The sequence below is a fragment of the Ambystoma mexicanum genome, chromosome 1p (genome assembly GCF_040938575.1).
Source record: "Ambystoma mexicanum isolate Mex_15411 chromosome 1p, UKY_AmexF1_1, whole genome shotgun sequence".
NCBI classification, from domain to species: Eukaryota; Metazoa; Chordata; class Amphibia; order Caudata; family Ambystomatidae; genus Ambystoma; species Ambystoma mexicanum.
In genome coordinates this window covers 535,751,370-535,774,154 of record NC_090921.1, presented here as the reverse complement: position 1 = coordinate 535,774,154, position 22,785 = coordinate 535,751,370, and the positions used below count along the sequence as shown (strand labels likewise).

Below are 22,785 nucleotides of genomic sequence, written 5' to 3'. Positions count from 1 at the left end.
TGGCCTACCTTCTGTCTTCCGGGCCCAGGTACCTGCTCACCCTGCCACCCTCCTGCACTGCCTCTGGGCCACCTCTTGCACTTGGATCTGTATCTGTACCCATACAGCCCCCCGTTTTATCATTCCTGCACTTCAGACATGCCCTGTCTGCTGCTTTTAACCCAGTACTTGCCACTTGCTGGCTGCACTACCACTGTTTGTTGCCTTTATTATTTATTTATTTGTTAATTATTATTTATCTGTTTCTCCTTCGCTCCACACTTTCCACTTCTCACCCCCCTCCATGCACGTTTCCCCTCTCCCATGCACTTGCGCATTCTCAATGTCACTGGACCTAGTAAGATTGTTGTTTTTGTTCTCCCCTGTTCCCCTCCCTTGCCTTGTCGCGCTCTGTAACACTTGTGTACAAGCGCGATAAAAATAAAATATCAATATCAATACGCAACACGTTCCAGTGTGCTATTGTATGGACATGCGACGCATCAGACAAAAACAGGCATATGTGCTGTTACATAGAGGAGCACCATATAGATGTCATTAACCAATAGGGTGGTGGCTTGTGCACACATATCACTGCATTGATTTGCCATGGACCACTGTCTGCATGGTGACACACAATGAAACCTGCTTTCGTAATCAAGGTGCCAAGTCACAATGAGGAGCTATCTGGTGTGCGCCACGCAGTGGTCGGCTTGTTAAGAAAATTAAAAGAGCTTTGATGCAGTGTTAATGCTATTAGTTCATGGCCCAAACCAGCCACTAAAATACGTAAGCAAGAAAATGACAGTTAACCTTCCGAGTCATGCACCTTACATAACTAAAAAGTAATATGCAAATAAAAGTTTTGGTCTGTCAAATAAAAAGACATGAAAATAAAGAACATAATTTAAAACATTTTCTGTGTAGCAGGTTCATTTTCTTGGACTAATGCGTAGATTTCGTCAGATAACGTATGCATTGCACTGGCCTTCTGAAAAAAAGCCCCAGGGTAATTTCTTAACACTGAAATGGTAAGCACATACTGTGTAATGACAATGGCTTGTTAAATGAGCCATCACTTATAAATTGCCCCCACTTGAAAGGCTGTCAGCACAAAGAGGGACACAGGGGGTGTGTCTGTCTCCAGAACATCTCAGAGGCTGCTTTCAGAATGGCAACAAAGGAATGCTTTACCATTTCTAGCATGGTAAGCACAGAAGAGGCTGCTGTCTGGATGAGCCACTTCCTGCGCCATCCCTTGAGCTATTAAGCTCTGCTCTCCGGGCATTCGCCAGGCCAAGAAATGACAGTGGCATGGCTGCTGGGACACTCAGAGATCTTTGCAGCTCATCCACCCCGAAGTGTGTGTGTGTCTGTGTCTCTCTCTCTCTCTCTCTCTCTCTCTCTCTCTCTCTCTCTCTCTCTCTCTCTCTCTCTCTCTCTCTCTCTCTCTCTCTCTCTCTCTCTCTCTCTCTCTCTCTCTCTCTCTCTCTCTCTTCTCTCTCTCTCTCTCTCTCTCTCTCTCTCTCTCTCTCTCTCTCTCTCTCTCTCTCTCTCTCTCTCTCTCTCTCTCTCTCTCTCTCTCTCTCTCTCTCTCTCTCTCTCTCTCTCTCTCTCTCTCTCTCTCTCTCTCTCTCTCTCTCTCTCTCTCTCTCTCCTCTCTCTCTCTCTCTCTCTCTCTCTCTTCTTTATACATTGTGACCTCTTCTTATAAACAGCTGCCTATTGTAAGTGAATCAACAAACTGGCGGGCGAACGCGCCCAGCCAACCTCCTTCCCCCTCCTCCGTAGGTGGGGGCGGGCCAAAGGAGGGAAGGGGAAGGGCCCGCCCTGTATAATGGGAGGGGCAACACGGGAAGAGGGACTGGGGGCAGGGAACCAAGCGAGTGGGAGGGCCTATAAAAGCCCCATGCAAAACAAACATTGTCCTCTCTCCCACGCAGCATCCTGTTCCCTGCTGTCCTGTGTTGGTTGCAGTCGTGGCAGTGGTTCCAGTGGAGAAGTTTGAGGTCGGTGTTCCGGGTTTCCAGCGCCAGCAGATTCGGTTCCAGTCGGGAAAGATCAAAAGTACAGGTGCGCGAGGGTCATCCGTAGTGGGGGTTGCCGGGTACACGTGGTGGTGGGCACTGGGGCTCATCAGTAATGCGGGGTCGGCTTGGGGGTCACATTAAGGGCATCCGCGAGGACCTGGAAATGTGTATGGAGGATAGTTTATGTTTTCTGGGATGTTGGCTGGGTCATCGATCAGACGGTGGGGGGAAGCAGGGGGCATACCTAGGAAGCCTCACACAGCGTAGTAGAACCTGTGGTGTTGTGAATTCACGGATCGCCTGTAAGATAACTCCTTGACTTTATGCAAATAAAGCTGCTGTGGCATTAAGATTTCCAATTTTAAATATGTGTTATGTTTTCATTCCATTAAATGCATCACTGCCAGGTACCGGTGGGGGGGGGGGGTGGCCGGGAAGGGGCTGGCCGGCCGGGACACGGTGCGGGAGGAGGGGATGCCCCGCTGAGCTGTCTTCCTGGGCTTCCACGTGGTTCAGCGCAGCAGTCACGTGAATCCTCTGAGCTATTGTGCATCTGAGCTATTGTGCAAACTGCTGGATAGCATGACGCTCGCTTCCAGAGAGAGCGAATATACCTCGGGTGTGAGGCGGTTGGTGGCAGGAGTGGGGGCGGATTGAGTGTTTTGGGGAGGTGTTAAGGGTACACGTCAGTCGCTGTCATCAGCAAATCCATGAGGATGAGTGACTGGCGGCTAAGATGCTTGGCGATGGTCTTGATGTCTTTTGTTTTGGCCTCTGCGACTCCCACGAGTGACCTGGCGGATCGAAGGAAAGGAGTCAGAGCTATGTCTGACAGAAATGACAGACACAGCGTTGCACGCACTGCAACTTGTGCACACCGCTGTAGCTGACACTTGTGTCACTCCAGCTGTCTTTGTTTATGGCAGCGCCGTGGGCTAATGTCCCGTTGCGGCTATTGTGTCCCACCGTGGCATGGTGGCACTGGTGGCCCCGGCAGGGCCCCAGCTTAGCCACATTTTTTGGAGACTGCCAGGGCCTGGCCCTGGCTGGCCCCGCTCACTTAACGCACCACTCATCCTCTCCCTCTGTCACTTTGCTGCCCATGCACAACGCTGCTCATAACAGCGATAGCAGAAAGTCCTCTTCACCCTGTCGGGTGAAGCCGTTTGGAGGACTTGATATGTGTTTCATTCCTAGGCAAATGCAACGAGCAGACGCAGCTTTTGACCTAACTCAAGCAGTGTTCTCCCACCACTTCATTCTATTGCTGTGGTCTGGAGCGGGTGGCCCTGGGCTGCATGAGGACTGCAGGAGCGGGCTAATACACGAGTCAGCGATATACATTCTAGTGCAGAGTGCCTGGGAGTGCGTGCTTTAGGAAATGCAGTCCAGACATTATTACTATTATTATTATTATTATTAATGGATTTCAAGCGTTTCGTGACACTTGACTGCCCCAAGATCAAGCCCATAGACTCCTGCAGACACAGAGCATCACTGACTCGCGTGGAACATCACACCAGTGAAACTGTGGGCGTGGCCTTGCGAGCGTGTGGGCGTGGCCTTGCAGTGACGTGAGTCTCCGTATTTTTCCCTATGGAATGTAGGCAGTTATGGGCCAGACCCGCCTCAGTCCCGTCTGCTCGACTCGAAATTAAGCCACTCACAAAAAATCTAACACAACCAAGATTCTAAGGCGCAATGAGTCGCGTCTCAGCAGCACCAAAAGAAGGAAAAGTAGTTTGCAGGTCACATTTCACTGCAGGGCGCACAAGTGAACGTGTGAGGGGGGAGACGAGTAGCCTGGGCATGTAGAGCGAAGCAAGGTTTAGTGTGGTGAGTTTTCAGGCCGGTTATAAAAAAAAGCTAACTAAAAAAGCTGTCTACACTGCTGTGATCGTCATAAGCCTGGAAGTGGCATAGGGCAAGGTAGTAAACAGTGAGCAGGTAGGTGTAGTTAGTGCGTGACCCCTCTCCCCCCTTACATATCGTGGATTGGTATCAATAGGTCCACAAATCCAGGCAAAGTGGGAAAAATGAGGCTGTAAGCTTGATTACACCAACAATTACTCCTAACAAAAATTACTCATCATAAAGAAATGTTTTGGGGGACCTGGAATCAGGTGAGAGGGGGCCCTGCTCCATCGTAGGGCCAACTCGAGGCTGATCCCTTCCGCCCTTCAAAAGCCGAAGACATTACATACCCAGCGTTCTGCTGTGTTCCTCTTTTTTGATATTTCGCTTTTTCTTTGGCCAAACCATGAAACAATTCCCAGGCTGTGCCGTGCTCTTCAACTTCACGTTCCCTTCTTCCCATAGGGATGTATCCTGCGTTAGGTACCCGTTAGGTACCCCTTCCTTGTTTACCCACAGCCAGCGCGCCGCTGGGCTCTTCAACTTCACTTGAACGTTTTACATGCGGATTTGTCCTGTGTTAGGTACCCCTTACTTTTCCCATTCTGGGTGGGCTTCTTTCGTGCAACGCAGGGGCGTTGCTAGGGGGGGGGCTAAGGGGGCTATAGCCACTGATCTTTTGGTTGTAGCCCCGGATAGAATCTCAGGAGATACAGCCAAAAGACTAGCTAGCCCCTAGTCCCAACAGTTCTGACATCAGCGTAGCCCCAGGTCTTTTCCAGACCTAGCAACTCCCCTGGTGCAACGTATTTGCTCCTTCTGCCACCGCCGCGCTGAGGAGCGAACATCGTGCAGGCGGAGCAGGACATTTCGGCGCGGCCGGTTCGGCAGCCTGCGCCGAACTGGCTGCAGAGTCATGTCCTGCTCCGAAATGGAGACCTCGGTGAGAGCAGCTATCAAGGGGGCACTTTGCCCATGTTGTAGGCTGGGGTGCTCTGGTTGTAATGGCTTAGCGTGCATTCTACAGCCGCCCATGTTGTAGGCTGGGGTGCTCTGGTTGCAGTGGCTTAGCGTGCATTCTACAGCCGCCCATGTTGTAGGCTGGGGTGCTCGGGTTGCAGTGGCTTAGCGTGCATTCTAGTTTAGAAATTAAACAGTAGCCTTCATTTTCGAAGCCAGTATCACATACACTATACGTGTGGCCATTCGGAAATACTGTCTGTTCGGTTATTGCTGAGCTTGGAAACCATTATTGTGCATGTTGAGGACCTCTGCATATGTACAACAGACGGCAGCGGCGCCCTCTCTTCACTTCCCTGTTCCATATTTCCATATTTCCAAGGTTCTTCTGATGTAAATATAGGGATAACTGCAGTAGGTGCATTTACCTCGTCAGCTACTTAGATGGCAAATTGTGACCTGCAGGGCATACGGCTATCTATCTCCGCAGCTGGCCCTTTAATGCCCTGAGCTAGCCCACAGGGAATGAACTCTGCCTTGACCTATATTCATTGCATTTTTTAAAGTGAATGTATTTATTTTAGTACATTGTTTGACTACTGGTCAATTTCACGGCAATTGCCGGAGACCAGTATCTAAGTATCTAAGCGCCCTTCGGCAACACGTTTGGAAGGGTTGTTAATGTTTTTAACAGTAGTCATTACACCGTCCGATTAGCACAAAAACAGAGAATCCCATGGCGCGCCAAAACATCCCAGCGCCGAACTGGCTACGCCGAACTGGTCGCGGCGAATCGGCCCGCGCCGAACCAGCGGCGCCGAAACGGGGTGTACCGTCGTGCAGGATCTCTTCTCCTCCTCTTCTTATGGCCCAAATTCGGCCCGAGGGCAAATGCTCACCTCTTTGCTATTACCTTTGGAGAGCCCTGGCACCAACCCAGCCTGTGGGTGGCCGTCCTTTGGTCTCCTTTGTTGTGGGGACACGTGGTCCCCTTCACAGGCACGTGTCCCCTGCACACCAGGACCTTCCCCTTGGCCACGGCGCCCGAGAGTCTGGTGTTCCTCTATGTTCTGCCAGGCCCTCTCCCAGCACACACTGGTGCCAAGAGGAGATGGGCCCTTTGGCAGTCCATCCTCCACCCATTGCCCCCTCTAGGCTTATGTGCCTGGGCCTTCTACCTGTGGAGGGGGGACAAGGTAAAACTGTGGGACAGACCCCACAGGATTTCCAGGGGGATGCAAGGATCTTTAAAAAGGGATTATGGTCAATATGTTTAGTAGAAAGTATAGGCAGTTACAGCTTGTGGGGGACCAGAAACAATGTCTTTACCCAAGGGGGGGGGGGGTTCACTGTGAAAAGGTTTGACTACCACTGGGCTGCAAACACATAACATGCATTCATACCTGATACAGGGGGTAAATGTAGGAACACAGACTGGTTCTTAACTCACTGCCAGTGTTGTGGAACTGAAGATAAACCCGTGACAGCGTGTCTTTTACACACGAGGGCTTGCAGAACATGGTTTTGTGTAGATGAAGTAGTGATGATATGTCGGAATATTGACCAGTGGTTTGCTTCCTTGGTAGCTTTGTTGTGCTTTAAAATGTTTAGATTATTCACTTTATATGCCTGGCACAAGAGGAAATACTTCTGCCAATTAAGGGCCTGATTCATGGAATGTGTAGCACGGTGCAAAGTGACTTTGCACTACCAACTTACACCCAGATTCACAGAGTGGTGCAAAGTGTATTTTTGCAGGGCAAAGTGACTTTGCACCAGTGCAAAGTCAGTGCAAAGTCATTTTGCACTGCAAAAAACCACTTTGCACTGCTCTGTGAATCTGAGTGTTTGTTGGCAGTGCAAAGTCACTTTGCACCGTGATTAGAATTCCATGAATCAGGCCCTAAATGTCTACTGAAAATCTAATAATTACTCTTTGTCAATAAGCGGCTAAAGTAGACAAAACCAGAGTAAAAATGAAACAAGGTATTAAGAATGATGCTGGATACTGAAGAGGCCTGATGGAGGTGACGGCCTGAGGGAGGTGACGGCCTGAGGGGGCCACCATAGGCATCATGTAATGTACACGTTGCAAAACACACAGTTAATGTCCCGAATGAAGGGACTATATTGCTGATGACTGATGACTGCCAACATGTAGGTAGCCTCTCAGGGACGGTGGGCCCTGAGGTTCAGAGCCCATTTCAACTGAAAAGATTGAAAGCTTCTGACGCCTTCCATGCTATTACCCATTAGTCACGGTACCCAAGCCATCTGACTTCAAAAAAGGTGAAAGGCTGAGTTAGCCCAGGGGGGATTTGAACCTGTAACAGTAATCTGCAGACCGGCAGGTCACTTTTCTGTGCTTCCTGCAATGATGCCTGGCAGCTGCCGGTGCCCATTTTGTGAAGATGGCGGGATGAAGCCTAGGATTAGTGTGTTGCCTGCTCTGGGGATCATTTAAGGTTCAAAACACACAGTGTTCTTGGTTGTGTGGACGTGAAACTCTGACTCTACGTTCTGAGGCACAAATCAAATGTTAAAATGGCGATGGGAAGAGGGCAGGCAATTGCTTACGAGTTGTTTCATTTTAATTCAAAAAGCAGTTTGCTACAGGGCAAGATATGCGTCCAGAAAGAAGTAACGCATTAATATAGAGAAAATGAGCTCAGATTAAGTAAGCATTGCCCAAGATCACAAGGCTGGACTGCGATGCTGCTATTGCCTAGTGTTTTCCTCGCTACATCTACATCTAAGACAGCTTCAGAGACAGACGGTGGAGGGCTCCAACAGCAATAAAGATGCGACTGCCTTGATGGGTGCACTCCACCACTGACATTTTGCAAAGCATCTATTCCGACACCCTTGCTAAGGCAGTGAATGCTGTTGCCCCACTGGCCTGCAGAAAGCTAAGCTGCTTTCCCACATCAACGCCTGGTTCACCAAGGACCTTCAGGCCCTACGTATTAATAAACGACAAGCAGAAGCAGCTTGGGAAAAAGGCATCAGCCAATACCCCAGATCTGCATTTAACAAGATTGCTAGAGAATACAAACTACCCTTTATCGCAGCTAAATCGAATGCTTATAATACTAAAATCACAAATGCTAGCTCAAACTCCCAGGAAATCTTCTGCGTTCTCAGAGAACTAGAAACACCAGCTGCCCCTCCATCTGCTATCAAGAAAGATGAGTTGTGGTGCTCCAGCATTCAAATGGCCATGAGACCTAAATTACACTCCTTACAGGAGAAAATAACCCTGAAACTAGATCTCATCAAATCCAAGGCCCCCACAACCTGCCCTCCCCCTAGTCCGCCTACCCCAACCTTTCATTTTAGAGAGATCTCTGAAGAAGAGACTGTGAGCATCATTCGAAAGCTCAAACCTTCCAGATGCAAAGGTGATATCTGTCCGGCTTCTATTAGCAAAGACTGCTTGGACACCCTAGCCCCGTTCATTACCAGATTCATCAATGCCTCCTTTTCAGCTAACCATGTTCCAACCAGTTTGAAAAAATCCTGGGTCCTCCCCTTTCTTAAAAATTCCAATTTAGACCCATCAGCCCCCAACAACTACCGCCTGATCACCACAGTGCCATTCCTACTAACGATCTTGGACAGGGCAGCCTATAACCAAATTCAACCCTTCCTCGAATCCAACCACATCCTAGGAAAGCGCCAATCTGGATTCTGACCAGGACATGGAACAGAGTCAGCACTGCTAGACTTGAAAAATCAACTGGAAATTTCAGAGATGAAGGAAAGACAGCCCTGCTCCTTCCTCTTGACCTATTGGCCACATTTGATCTGGTAGACCACAAACCCTTGTGCCACCACCTTACAACTGCTGCCAACCTCTGCCAAGAAGCCATATGGCCTGGGCTGCATCATTCCTAGAAGGAAGATACATGACAGTCCTCTCAGATTTGGCTAGTCCCCCCTCCCGCACCCCCAAACCTATCCCTTGTGGTGTCCCGCAGGGCTCCTATGTCTACCCCGCCCTCTATAACATATTTACCAAACCCCTCTTTGACCTCTTGGATGACCTCAGCATAGTCTACACCAACTATGCCGATGATATGCATATCCTCCTCCCCCTGTCTGGGTCCCATGAAGAAGACACTACAGCGATCAACAAAACCTACCTAACCATTCAGACATAGATGGCCACGAACCACATGTGTCTAAACGATGACAAGCCGGGAAATCCTTGTAGTAGGGTAACCTGAAATGCTAAAGAAGCTCTCCCCCTTTCATCTTTCCTGATCGACGGCATTAAAATCTCGGTCTCAGCATCTGTGAAAACCTTGGAGTGCACCTAGATGCCACCCTCTCCCTCTCAAAACAAGTCAATGCAATCGCCTCGTCAGCAGCATACACGGCCAAACACCTTAACGCAGCCAGACAATTCCTTACACTGACAAGCTGCCTGACCATCGCTAGATCTGTAACTGGATCAAGACTTGACTAGTGCAAAGAAGACTATCTGCAAAATGCAGGTAATCCAAAACAATATGCAACGCTCAGCTCTCAATATCACCAAAAGATATGATATCTCAGCAGCAAGAAAGGAAGTGCATTGGCTGCCCATCCAGGAAAGGATTAGCATCAAAATCCCCACCATCACCCACAAAAACCTATTGAACACAGCACCTGAGTACTTATCCCAAAAAGTTTTCAGAGCCAACGCCATCAGACCTGTGAGAGCATCCCACGGCCACCGTATTGCACCACCAAAATTCACACGTGCTAGAGGAGGAGATGCTAGCTTCCCTTCAATAGCAGTGTTATGATGTTAGGTTATGGAACCCTCGCAACACTTGATTCTTGATGACGTGCTCTCTCTAGTGTTCTGGATTCTAGGTTCCAGGCAGACGGGGAGAGGACAGCATCAGAGTCACTGCCCAGAGGTAACTCTCTTATGAAATAAACATAACCTAAACTAAGGAAACTTCTCTTGTATAATTATCCATCCTCATTTTGATGCATAAAATAACATAATAAGTGGCGACGAGGATCCCGTGGCCGCTATTCCACTATTGAGAGAGTTCCCTAGACAGAGGGAGTGTAGAAGGACAAGCGGCCAGAACCGACAACAATATCAAGGTACGAGCACATCGACGACGTAGGAAAAGTGAAGTAAAGTATAAATGTTCACCAGAAGAGCGCTGTAGCACGGTGCGTGTTTCGAATATTCCTCGAGCTGCAACGGCAGGAGAAAGACTGTGTGTATCGGTGAGGAATTCTATGACACTCGTAACAATAATAGAGTAAAGCACCTCAGTACGTGCTTTGCGTGCCTTCATTTTCTATATCCAGAAACGGACAGTGAATCACACCAGCAATATTTTATGTTAGTTTGATATGACAATGTATCCAGCAGTAATTAAGCTACGCACATACAGCCGAAGAACAGTTACGTTACGAGCGGATTATTGAATCAGTTCTTCTTGACCATTTTAAAGGAACGGAGCAGTAAACTAGTGATTTTTTTTTTAACAGATACAAGTGCATTAAATGACAGCCAAAGGGCAGTGATATGAGACTTTTTACAACATATATAACAATTTATATCAAGCGTGGTATTTCACAGTAAAAGTGGTTGATGCAGGAAGAGTACAACGAACACTACAACCATATTATGTGTGAAATTTAAAGGCAAGTACTTGGCATACCAACATGCAGAACATTGCAGCTCCTGAGAAATTTTTGGCCCATCCTGGCAATCCTATTTCTTCGTGGGAACAATGGCTAGATACCTTCCAAGTTTATATGAGGGCCATAGGTGGTGCCAAGTTTATTGATGACTTAAAGGAGGCCACCCTGCTGAATTGTATAGGAGCTGAAGCATTGGGAATATTTCGAACCCTGCCAGGTGATGGAGACGGTGCAGGTGGTTCGGGCGATCCAACAACTAGCTCTAGGAAATATGATATTGCTCTGTTGAAATTAAATAAACATTTTGGCAACAAGACAAATGTTGTTTTAGAAATATATAGGTTTTTTACCAGGAAGCAACTCAAAAATGAATCCATTGACATGAATGTTGCTGCGTTGAGGGGTCTTATTGCTACATGTGATTTCACGGGATTGGCGAGTGAATATATAAGAGATCAAATTGTTCTGCATGTCGCAGATGCCAAGATCCAACAAAGACTTTGGCAAGCAAAAAATCCAACCTTGGAGCAAACGCTGGAAATTGCACGCTCCATTGAATTAGGAGATAAATGTATGAGGGAAATACAAAGCAAACAAGAACATTTTGATAAAAGTTCTGTCCAAGCCATACAATGTGAAGAGACAAACAAGGAAGAGGAGGCGTTAATTGCCATGTTCAAAAGAATTGTGAGATCTGATATGAGTGGAAATTCAAGACAGAACAGAGAAATGTTTTCCCGATCTCAAATCAATTGTACCAGGTGTGGTTGGTACAGACATACTAACCCAGACAAAGACTGTCCAGCGATTGGTGCTGAATGTTTCAAATGTGGTCAGATGGGACACTATGGCAAAGTATGTAGAAGCAGCAGAGGAAGAGGAAGAGTAATGGGTCGAGGAAATAACAACAGAGGTTATCGTCAACAATTGAAGGGCGTTACTTCAAGTGTGAGAACTGTTGAAAAAACTTCAGATTCAGATGAATTAGTAACAGTAACCACTGAATTTGAAGAAGAGATACAAATTCTAGCTCTATCATCCAAAGAAAGAACAATTGGTTCATGGGTAACAATGACTATTGATGGTATTTCCATACAAGTCATGGTTGATACGGGTTCCCCATATACTATAGTCGATGAAGACACCTTTCGGAGTGTTTTGAAGAAAAGTCTTGGGGATTTATGTCTGACTAAAGTCAGAGCTACAGGATATGGCAAATCTCCAATTGATATAGTGGGCTATGTGTGGGTTCATTTGACTTTTGAAGGGAGACAAACCTATTGCAAACTATATGTGGCCCTTGAAGGTTTTGCCATAGTCGGCTGGTGGGAACAGGCAGCTTTGAAGATCAGGATCCATCCAGGGGAATGTATCCCCATTTTAAGTGGCATGGATAAGTGTTGTGATTCAGCTGATAGTCTGGTGCGATGTTTCCCAGAAATATTCAATAACAAAATAGGGATGCTCAAAGGTTTCAAACATCGTATTATTCTGAAGAGAGGAGCGAAACCAGTTGTACATAAATTAAGGAACATACCAGTTGGCACCCGTGATCCCTTGAAGAAAGAATTAGAAAAATTGTGTTCTCAGGACATTATTGAGCCCATTGGAAGTTCTGAGTGGTTGTCCCCCATTGTGATAGTAAGAAAACCAGAAGGGGCAATCCGAATGTGTGTTGATTTAAGAGACTTGAACAACAACATATGGGTAGATCGTCACCCCCTAGCAAACATAGGAGAGATGCTCACCACCATTGGACCTGCTAAGTACTTTACTACACTTGATTTATCCTCTGCATATCATCAAGTTGTCCTGGAGGAAAAATCCAAACATCTCACATCATTCATAACGCCTTTAGGTGCTTTCCGTTTTAAGAGGATGCCATTCGGATTAGCATCAGCAGCCGCTGTTTTTCAAAGACTAATGCAACATCTTTTTGAAGGGCTGCGCGGAGTATGTTATTTCCAAGATGATATATTGATATCAGCTATGTCGGAAGAAGACCATGATGCTAAACCTATTGGAGTGTTGCAAATTTTACAACAAAAAGGACTCACCTTAAAGATTGAGAAATGTAAAATAAAGAAGAGTGGAGTAACATATCTTGGCCATTGTATAGATGCTGAAGGGATAAAACCTAAAGAAGTTCTAATAGATACAATACTCAAACTGCCTGAACCATCAAATAAAGACCAATTGAGGAGCTTGTTGGGTTTAACTGAGTATTACTCAAAGTTCATCGATCACTATGCTGACAAAACTAGTCATATGAGAAGTCTGATGAAAAAAGGTGTGTCCTTTGAGTGGTCAACTGAATGCAGAAATGAGTTGGAAACAATTAAGATGTTGATAAATAAAGCTCCTGTCTTAAAGATGTTTGACTGTAGTGCTAAGATCATTATATCAGTTGATGCAAGTAATGTGGGACTGGGAGGTGTACTGGAACAAGTTCAAAATGGGATGGTGGTTCCCATAGCCTTCGCTTCTAGGACATTAAGGGATGCGGAGAAAAACTACTCCACGATAGAAAAAGAAGCTTTTGCTGTGATGTGGATTTCAGAACACTTCAAGGGACTAATATGGGAAGTCCCATTGAGATTAGAACAGATCATAAACCACTTACCCATATTTTAAATCCAAGAAATCCTCATTTGACATTGCCTCGCATTAGAAGGTGGATCTTAATTATAATGAACTACAATCTCACTATTAGCTTTTCCCCGGGTAGAACAAATAAAGTTGCTGATTGTTTTTCTCGTTTACCATGTTCTTCAATGGAAGAGGAATTCAATGAAGAAGAAATTAATATGGACAGTGTGATAGCACAAATACATCCTGGTTATTCCAAGGAGGATTGGATTGAAGCCAGTGAAGCAGATATGGAACAAAAACAGTTAAGGAGAGCAATAAAATGTGATTGGAAGGAAATAAATGAAGGAATTTCATGTTGGAAGAATAAGAAAGAAGAAATGTCCTGTGACGAAGTTTGTATATATCGTGGAGATCGCATTGTTCCGCCGTCAGCTTTGAGAGAAAAGATTATGGAGATAGCACATGAAGGACACATTGGAAGAAATCTAACAAAAAGAAGAGTAAGAAGAACATTTTGGTGGCCTAATATGTGGAGTGAGTTAGAAAACATAGTAAAGGAGTGTTCAGCGTGTGCAATAAGTGACAAAGGAAAAAACACTAGAGTCACACTGTTACAACCTACAATGATACCAGATTCAGTTTGGACAAAGTTGGCCATTGACATATCAGGTCCATATGAAATATTGGAACCTCACAAAATTTATATTATTGTATTGGTTGATTATACCTCAAAGTGGGTAGAATGTGGCATCATGGAAGAGTTAGTGTCAGCCATGAAAGTAAGGACATTTCTGGAGGAAATTTTTAATAGGGAGGGTGAGCCTCAGGAGCTTATATCTGACAATGGTGCACAATTCATGTCACTAGAGATACAGAAGTTTCTTAAAGAGAGAGCTATTAAACACAGAACCACTGCCCTATACCATCCCATGAGCAACGGATTGGTAAAGAGAATGAACTGATTTATTAAGGACACTATTCAGTTAGCGGTGGTGAACAATCTATCCTGGAGAGAGACCCTCAAGGAGGCATTGGTCACTTATAAAATCACACCTCATTCTACCACAGAAGTAGAACCGTTCACTATGATGAGAGGAAGGGTTGCTACCAATAGGCTCAGACCGGCTTGGTTGTCATTAAAGAAAGATAAGACCGTAGATATGGAAGCGGTTGTGAGAAGAGTAAAAGATGAACAAGAAAAGTATAAAAAATACTACGATAACCAAAAGCATGTGAAAGAAAGCAGAGTAATGGAAGGAGATTTGGTCAAAGTGAAGGAGCCTAGAAGGGTCATGAAGGGAGAGTCCAAATACCGCTCTCCACAAAGAGTTGTGAATTGCTCTAATAAATCTGTGATATTAGAGGATGGAAGCCGATGGTCATGTGATGACATCGTCATTGCTTATAGAAAGTTCAATCAGAATGACAATGTCACCGACAGGTTGGAGTGTGAAGAGATGACTAAAGATAATGTGTCAACACCACAAGAACTCACATATAGTACGGATATGGAGAACAATGATACTTTGGATGTGAAACCAAGAAAAAGGATGCCACATCTTAAAAAGGATTTCATTTATTATTAATACCCATATTTACCTTGCACTCATCATATAACTGTGAATTACAAGAAGAAGCAACAACATGTATCCTTTTACTTATAGTCTTATTTAATGAGAATTCCCAATCAAACAACATCTGGTATTCTTTGCTGATTTACAATTATTGTGTTCTCAACTATTTTATTATATATATATATGTTTATTATCCCTTGCAATTGTAAAGGAAGGAGATGTTATGGTGTTAGGTTATGGAACCCTTGCAACACTTGATTCTTGATGACGTGCTCTCCCTAGTGTTCTGGATTCTAGGTTCCAGGCAGACGGGGAGAGGACAGCATCAGAGTCACTGCCCAGAGGGAACTCTCTTATGAAATAAACATAACCTAAACTAAGGAAACTTCTCTTGTATAATTATCCGTCCTCATTTTGATGCATAAAATAACATAATAAGCAGCATCTCATTGGAACGATCTTCCGCCCTCGCTAACAGCAGAAAAGTCTTACAGGGCCTTCAGGAAAGCTCTAAAAATGTGGCTCTTTGCCTAAACATTGCCTTGACTGACCATAGACATTGGGAGAGGCAAGGTTGTCTATTTGTCTGCCCCACTCGCTCCCTATTGTTAACTGTTTTCTTCTTCACATATATGTACTGTGTAACTAGTACACAACAGTGCCTTGATGCCCTTGGGTATAGGCGCCTTACAAATGCAAAATCCCCCCTTGTGAGTTAACCAATCAGATGATCTCTCTAAAATATGACTTTAGCTTTAACTAATTTTAATATCAGAGTGTGAGCATGATATCAATAACTCTCTCTAACATGCTTCAGTCCAAAGGTACCAATGAAGATTGCTTAAAAATGCCTACCCATGGTCTCTTCCTGTGATGTCATTGCTGGGTCAGGGCCCATGCCATGTGATGTCACTTTACGTACCACAAAGCTCTCCGTGACTGTATGCCTCTGCCTATGTCTGGCCCAGCCCATCCTAAACAACAGCAATATTTGAGTAGATAAGGTTCACAGTGCATTGGAACGTGCAAACCATCATTCATCTCTTGGGTAGCTGCTGTATCGGGGAGGGAGGAGGGACAGGGGTACATGCAGAGAAAGCCCTTACCGGGACCCAGCCTTTCTTTCGCCATCACCGCTTCCCTCCACGTCAAGCTCCATTGCTGCATTATCGTAGACATTCTCTTCCAGCCTGAGAAAAGGAGGAGGCAAGTGGTTAATGGGTCCCCCGGTGACCACAGGCTTCAAAGAGTGCTGCCTGTCCAATCACACTATCATCCCAGACTTCCAAAAGAGGAGAACCAAGCATCTACCATTTCAGACTTCCAAAAGAGGAGAACCAAGCAACCCCCATCCCAGACTTCCAGAACAGGGGAGCCAAGCAACCCCCATCCCAGACTCCCAAAAAGAGGAGAACAAAGCAACCACCTACCCAGACTTGCTTAAGAGGGGAACCAAGCACACCATCACCCCAGACTTCCAGAACAGAGGAACCAAGCACACCATCACTCCAGACCTCCAGAACAGGGGTACCAAGCAACCGCCATCCCAGACTTCCAGAACAGGGGAACCAAGCAGCCACCATCACAGATTTCCAAAAGAGGGGAACCAAACACACCATCATCTCAGACATCCAGAACATGGGAACCAAGCAACCACAATCCCAGACTTCCAGAACAGGGGAACCAAGCAACCACTATCCCAGACTTCCAGAACATGGGATCAAGCAGCCACCATCCCAGACTTCCAAAAGAGGAGAACCAAGCAACCACCATCCCAGGCTTCCAGAACAGGGGAACAAAGCATACCACCATCCCAGACATTCAAAAGAGGGGAAATAATCATACCATTATCCGGGAGTCCCAAAAGAGGGGAACCAAGCAACCACTATCCCAGACTTCCAGAAAATGGGAACCAAGTCAGCCACCATCCGAGACTTCCAAAAGAGGAGAACCAAGCAACCACCATCCCAGACTTCCAGAAAAGGGGAGCCAAGTAACCACAATCCTAGACTTCCAAAAGAGAGCAACCAAGCACACCATCATCCCAGATTTCCAAAAGAAGGGAATCAAACAACCACCATCCCAGGCTTCCAGAACAGGGGAACAAAGCAACCATCACCCCAGACTTCCAAAAGAGGTGAATCAAACAACCACCATCCCAGGCTTCCAAAACAGGGGAACAAAGCAACCACCATCCCAGACTTCCAAAAGAGGGGAACCAAACACACCATTACCCCAGACATCCAAAAGAGGAGAACCAAGCAACGACCATCCAAGACTTTCCAAAGAGGGGAACCAAGCAACCACCATCCCAGACTTCCCAAAGAGGGGAAGCAAGCATACCATCATCCCAGACATTCAAAAGAGGGGAAATAATCACACCATTATCCGAGAGCACCAAAAGAGGGGAACCAAGCGTGCCATCATTCCAGACTCCCAAAAGAGTAGAACCAAGCAACCATTATTTCAGACTTCCAAACGAGGGGAACAAAGCACACCATCATCCAAGACTTTGATAAAAGCTAACCAAGCTCACCTTCATCCAAGACTTCCAAAAGAGGGGAATCAAACACAATATAATCCCAGACTTCCAAAGAGGGGAATCAAACACAATATAATCCCAGACTTTCAAAAGAGGGGAACCAAGCACACCATCGTCCCAGACTTCCAGAACCGGTGAAGCAAGCAAACACCATCCCAGACTTCCAAAAGAGGGGAACCAAGCACACCATATTCCCAGACCTCCAAAGAAGAGGAGAAACAAACACAATATTGTCCCAGACGTCCAAAATAGGGGAATCAAGCACACCATCATCCCAGCCTTCGAGAATATTGGAACAAAACACACAATCACCCAAGACACCCAAAAGAAGGGAACCAATCACACCATCATCCTAGACTTTCAAAGAGAGGAACCAGTCACACCATCATCCCAGAATTCTAAAACAGGGGAACCAAGCACACCATCATTGCAGACTTCCAAACGAGGAGAACCAAGCACACCATCAACCCTTGCTTCCAAAAGAGGGGAACCAAGCACACCATCATCCGAGACTTCCATAACAGGTGAACCAAGCAAGCACCACCCCAGACTTCCAAAAGACGGGAACCAAGCACACCATCATCCCAGACTCCCAAATGAAGAGAACCAAGCACCCATTATCCCAGACTTTCAAAAAGAAGGAAACCGATCACACCATCACCCCACTTCCAGAACAGAGGAACCAAGCACACTATCACTCCAGACCTCCAGAACAGGGGTACCAAGCAACCGCCATCCCAGACTTCCAGAACAGGGGAACCAAGCAGCCACCATCACAGATTTCCAAAAGAGGGGAACCAAACACACCATCATCTCAGACATCCAGAACATGGGAACTAAGCAACCATCATCCCAGACTTCCAAAAGGGCAGAACCAAGCAACCTGTCATCCAAGTCTTACAAAGAGAGGAACCAATCACACCATAATCCCAGAATTCTAAAACAGGGAAACCAAGCACACCATCATTGCAGACTTCCAAAAGAGGGGAATCAATCACACCATCATCCCAAACATCCAAAGAGGGGAACCAAACACACCATCAGACAGATTTCCAAAATAGTAGAACTAAGCAAGCCATCATCCCAGACTTCCAAAAGATGGATACCAAGCACACATTAATTGCAGACTTCCTAAAGAGGTGAAGCAAGCACACCATCATCTTGGGCTTCTAAAAGATGGGAATCAATCACACCACCATCCAAGACATCGAAATGAAGGAAACCAAGCACATCATCATCCCACACTTCCAAAAGAGGGGATCCAAACACACCATCATCCCAGACTTCTAAAAAAAGGAAAGCAAGTACACCATCATCTCAGACTTCCAAAAGAAGGAAACCAACCACACCATCATCCCAGACTTCCAAATGAGGGGAACAAAGCACACCATCATCCAAGACTTCCATAAAAGCTTAACCAAGCTCACCTTTATCCAAGACTTCCAAAAGAGGGGAATCAAACACAATATCATCCCAGACTTGCAAAAGAGGCGAACCAAGCATGCCATCATCCCAAACCTCCAAATTAGGGGAACCAAGCATACCATCATCCCAGACTTCCAAAAAAAGGTAAGCAAGTACTGCATCATCTCAACCCTCTAAACGAATGGAACCAATCACACCATCATCCCAGACTTGTGGAACCAAGCACATCATCCCAGACTTTCAAAATAGCGGAAACATGTCCATCATCATCCCCGACTTCTAAAAGTGTGAAAACAATCATACCATCATCCTAACCATGCATTCATTGCAGATTTCCAAAAGATGGGGCCCAAGCACACCATCATCTCATGACTTCCAAAAGTAGAGAGGAACCAAGCATGCCCTCATCCCAGAAATCCAAAAGAGGAGAACCAATCATGCCATGACCCTAGACGTCAAAAGAGGTGAATCATTTCCACCATCACCCCAGACTTCCAAGAGAGGGGAACCAAGCATGCCATCTACCCAGACCTCCAAAAGAGGGGAATCATCTCAACACCCTACTCCTGGCTTACACCCAGATTGTAGTCAACATCTGATTGAATGACTAATGTTCTTAACAGGGCAGCCCCTGCAAGTAAGAGTTAGTTCCTCCCATTAGGCCGTCTGGGGCTAAGGGAAACAGAAGATCAGTGATGACGTGGCAGAGTTCTAAGATGACATCCACTATCACTGGTTGATAATATAGGTGGGCTAAGTTCGGAGACATGATTGAGGAAACTTGTTGTACCTTTCAGGGGGAATCCTTCTTGCTGTGATCAGCCACTGCTCCTACTCCTTCAGTGCCTTGAGGCCCTCCTGTTTGTCCCAGCTAAAGGCCCCTGAATTTCAGTAAGGTGCATTTTGGGTAACCACGATCAGACCTCCTTTTCATTTCATAAGCTCAACATCTACTAGGTGGATCCCTAGTGAAACCGCAGTAATACCCAAAGCTTTCAGCCAATCCCAGGACACAGTCATCCTTCCTGCTAAGAGTCCCACCAGTTTCAGGTCTTCTGCAAAGCATTCACCTAATAGTATTTGCATACAAAAGTAAGCATATAGCACAAAAGAAAAAGAAAAGGGAAAAGTGGAAATCAAAAGTACAAAAAACAACAAAGCATTAGGGAATATGCGGCAGAAGGGTCCCAGGAGAGCGGTGGAAAAAGGAGAGGAAGAGGCTCGAAGAAGCCAGAAAGATTTCGTGGTTGTTCGCGAAAAAATAATGTTTGCCTCCGACTCAGGAGCTTAAGGTGTATTGAATGATCATTGACGTTTTTTCGATGTAGAGTGCATGACTGTAGGTCTTCAAGAGGTCCCTTCCAAAGCAGAGTTGATCAAGAGGCAGCCTATTGGGCCATTTGGCTTGTGTTATAACTTCTCTTGTGATCTGTCACGTAGCGATTCATTCTCAATATCCCCAGGACGGGTGTGCAAAGGTGAGGCTTGGGAGTGGCAGCAGATGTGGATGCTGCCCCATTTGTGACACATACTTGTCTTCAGACAATTCTCTGCAATGGACACTGCATAATTACCCAAAGGATATGGTTACCCAATTACCCAAAGGATATGGTTACCCAATTACCCAAAGGATATGGTTACCCAATTACCCAAAGGATATGGTTACAAACAGCTCTGGTGGCACTGTTTGTAGCCATATCCTTGAGTTAAAGCGCCTAGATACCTCAGGGCTTTGTGTGCTATATAAGTACCAAATAGAAAGTAAACCCCTTCTGAAGGGAGATACAGAGTGTGTGGAATTAACACCCCGATCCCACACAAGGATATTATGTAAGGGAAGGAAGGTCGCAAAAACAGGTTTCTTAAGTCCCCCAGAGAGGCACGCAAGGGAAATGTGACAAATTCGCCCACAGATGTAATTTAGACGTAGCTAGACTTCACAGCTTCTACCCATACACTTTATTCTGCAGGTCCTATAAGGATCATTACAGACTATGAATGCTCGATGGGCTGTCAACAAGATGTTTAAAAAAAACATATCATTCACCTTCCTCCTGGAACACCTAGCAATCCTGTGCAACCTAACTTCTTGGTGCTTGGTGAAAAACCAGTGCCACTCTGCCCGACTCTCTGAGATGCGGCACGCGTGGAACACCAATAATCTACATAGATCTTAATGGACCACACATGCACCGTAGTGCGTCTTTACCTTCATGCACCCTTGCATTCCCAGTGCCGTGGCCCTCTGGACCTGACCCATTACTAGCAGATTTCATTCCCAGAAGATAGTGGAGGCAAGACAAGCCCCGTAATTACTCCACAGATGCTGGCTAAAGATCTGTTAGACTTTGAGGGTGTCCTGAGAGCCAGGGATAGGTGGGAGCAGCTGCATCTCTCGTTCACTCGAGAAAAAGGGTAGAACCAACTGGACCATTTAGGAAAATAAATGTCTACCCTTTCAGAGGAATAGGCATATGGGAAATGTACAAAGATCAAGTCAGTTGAGACTGTAAAAGTTAGAGCAAGAAGCATGGTGCGATCACCAGGACTTACCTGCGGGATTCCGGGTTTTCATCTCTGTCGTGAAAGAAAGAGAGGTGAGTTAGACAGAGATGACGTGTGGAGATGGAGCAGAAACGTGTGCACATTCTCTGCATTCTATTCCTCCCCTGACCCCACCTACTGAACATCAATTCTGCACATAAATTCATTTGAATCTTGCAATATTGAATCTTAACGTTGGTTTTAGCATTAGCTCACTTTTCAAACAACACAGGTGAACATCTGTAAACTTTGTCACCCCTTTGAGAAAAGCTACAGAGAATACAGATTTTCCATACTAACGTTACAGTAAGTCATGAATCTACTAAAGGCATGGAGGGAAAGGATTATGCATATCTCTTTACTTCTCGAGCAGCACCGTATAACAATATGAAAAACCAACTGCAAACATTGTGAAAAACCACAATTCCATTGAAGCTCAGTCTTTTTCGTTGTTTGTGCTTGATAGGTTATTTTCCATCACATGGTCAATCTGTCCAATCACATCTCTCATGACCTTCAACCTCCTTTGCTCCCTCAACCTCCTCCTCTTTCTTCTGCTGCTTTTGTTAAACTTGAACTATGCGCCCCAACCGGGAGACACCAAAACTCAAACTTCCATCCACCTCATCTTTTCATGACCCTGCCACCTTGCTCTCCGTACCTGCATAAAATATAGCAAAACCAAACCTTTGTCTAGTCATATGTTGGGTGGGTAATCGTACACTTAAGCATCAACATTGCATCTGTTTAGTTATTGAACAGCATCTTCTTCATGTATTCACACACAATTCCCAGATTGCAGGGGTGGGATAGTCCTTCGCCTCTATGTCTTTAATAGAATTATGACTTTCTATAACGTTAGTATGGAAAATCTGCATTCTGTGTCAAGACCGGAGGCTCGGATTATGCTTGTTTAAAGCGTGCTCACCACCAACGAGGATATCTGGTCAATTGGTTGAAAATAACATTTCTTAAAACCCCACTCATTCGACCAGTCTGCTTCTTTCAATGTGCCCTCTAGTCGAGCCCTAATGCTGTAGGCTTTAAATGCCATCACTACTCCAATCAAATGTGCTCCATATGCCTCAATGTCAATGTCCCCCTATTGCATGCACCATTTTACCCATCTCGCCAATGTGGCTGACAACACTGCTGAATAAGTTCTACTCCATGCAATAAGTAACTGTGATTCACCCGTCAGTCTAAGCTGTTCTGTCATGGCCTCATATGGTGCCAGACACTTCACCAGACAAAGTTTAGGTTGATCAGGGAATGCTGACTAGGTTACTAACCTAATTCCGGTCTGGTAATATAGAACCTGACACCTAAACGAGATAAAGATTTCCTATTGACTTCCAAATCTCTGACATCTGATACTCTTTTGAAAGAAATAAGACAGCAATATCGTCACCTTGGCCGAAATTGCTTTCCTGGACAGTTCCTCGTTTTCCGGTCAATTTCAAAATAGTCTTAGAGCCTAGTTAGCGTCCCACAAACATGTATAATTAGGTACAGGCTGTCTCATATGTTTTATTCCTCTAAGAAGTCTGCATACTTGTAACGCTCACCTTGTATCCACAGGGACGCCACCCGACTGGTCCGAAGTGCTACTGGGACGGATTCACCT

The 22,785-nt window shown here is 45.7% G+C and overlaps 1 protein-coding gene across 2 annotated transcripts in view; it reads right to left on the bottom strand.

Annotated features, from left to right (window-relative positions):
- SMIM24 (small integral membrane protein 24) overlaps positions 1-22,785 on the bottom strand; it is a 77,276-nt gene that overhangs the window by 33,375 nt on the left and 21,116 nt on the right. For both annotated transcript variants that reach the window (XM_069649457.1, XM_069649456.1), the window contains exons 3-4: positions 21,168-21,191; positions 15,754-15,837 (exon numbers count right to left, since the gene is read on the bottom strand). In XM_069649457.1, the coding sequence (XP_069505558.1) occupies positions 15,754-15,837; positions 21,168-21,191 (108 nt within the window). The remainder of the gene's footprint in view (positions 1-15,753; positions 15,838-21,167; positions 21,192-22,785) is intronic.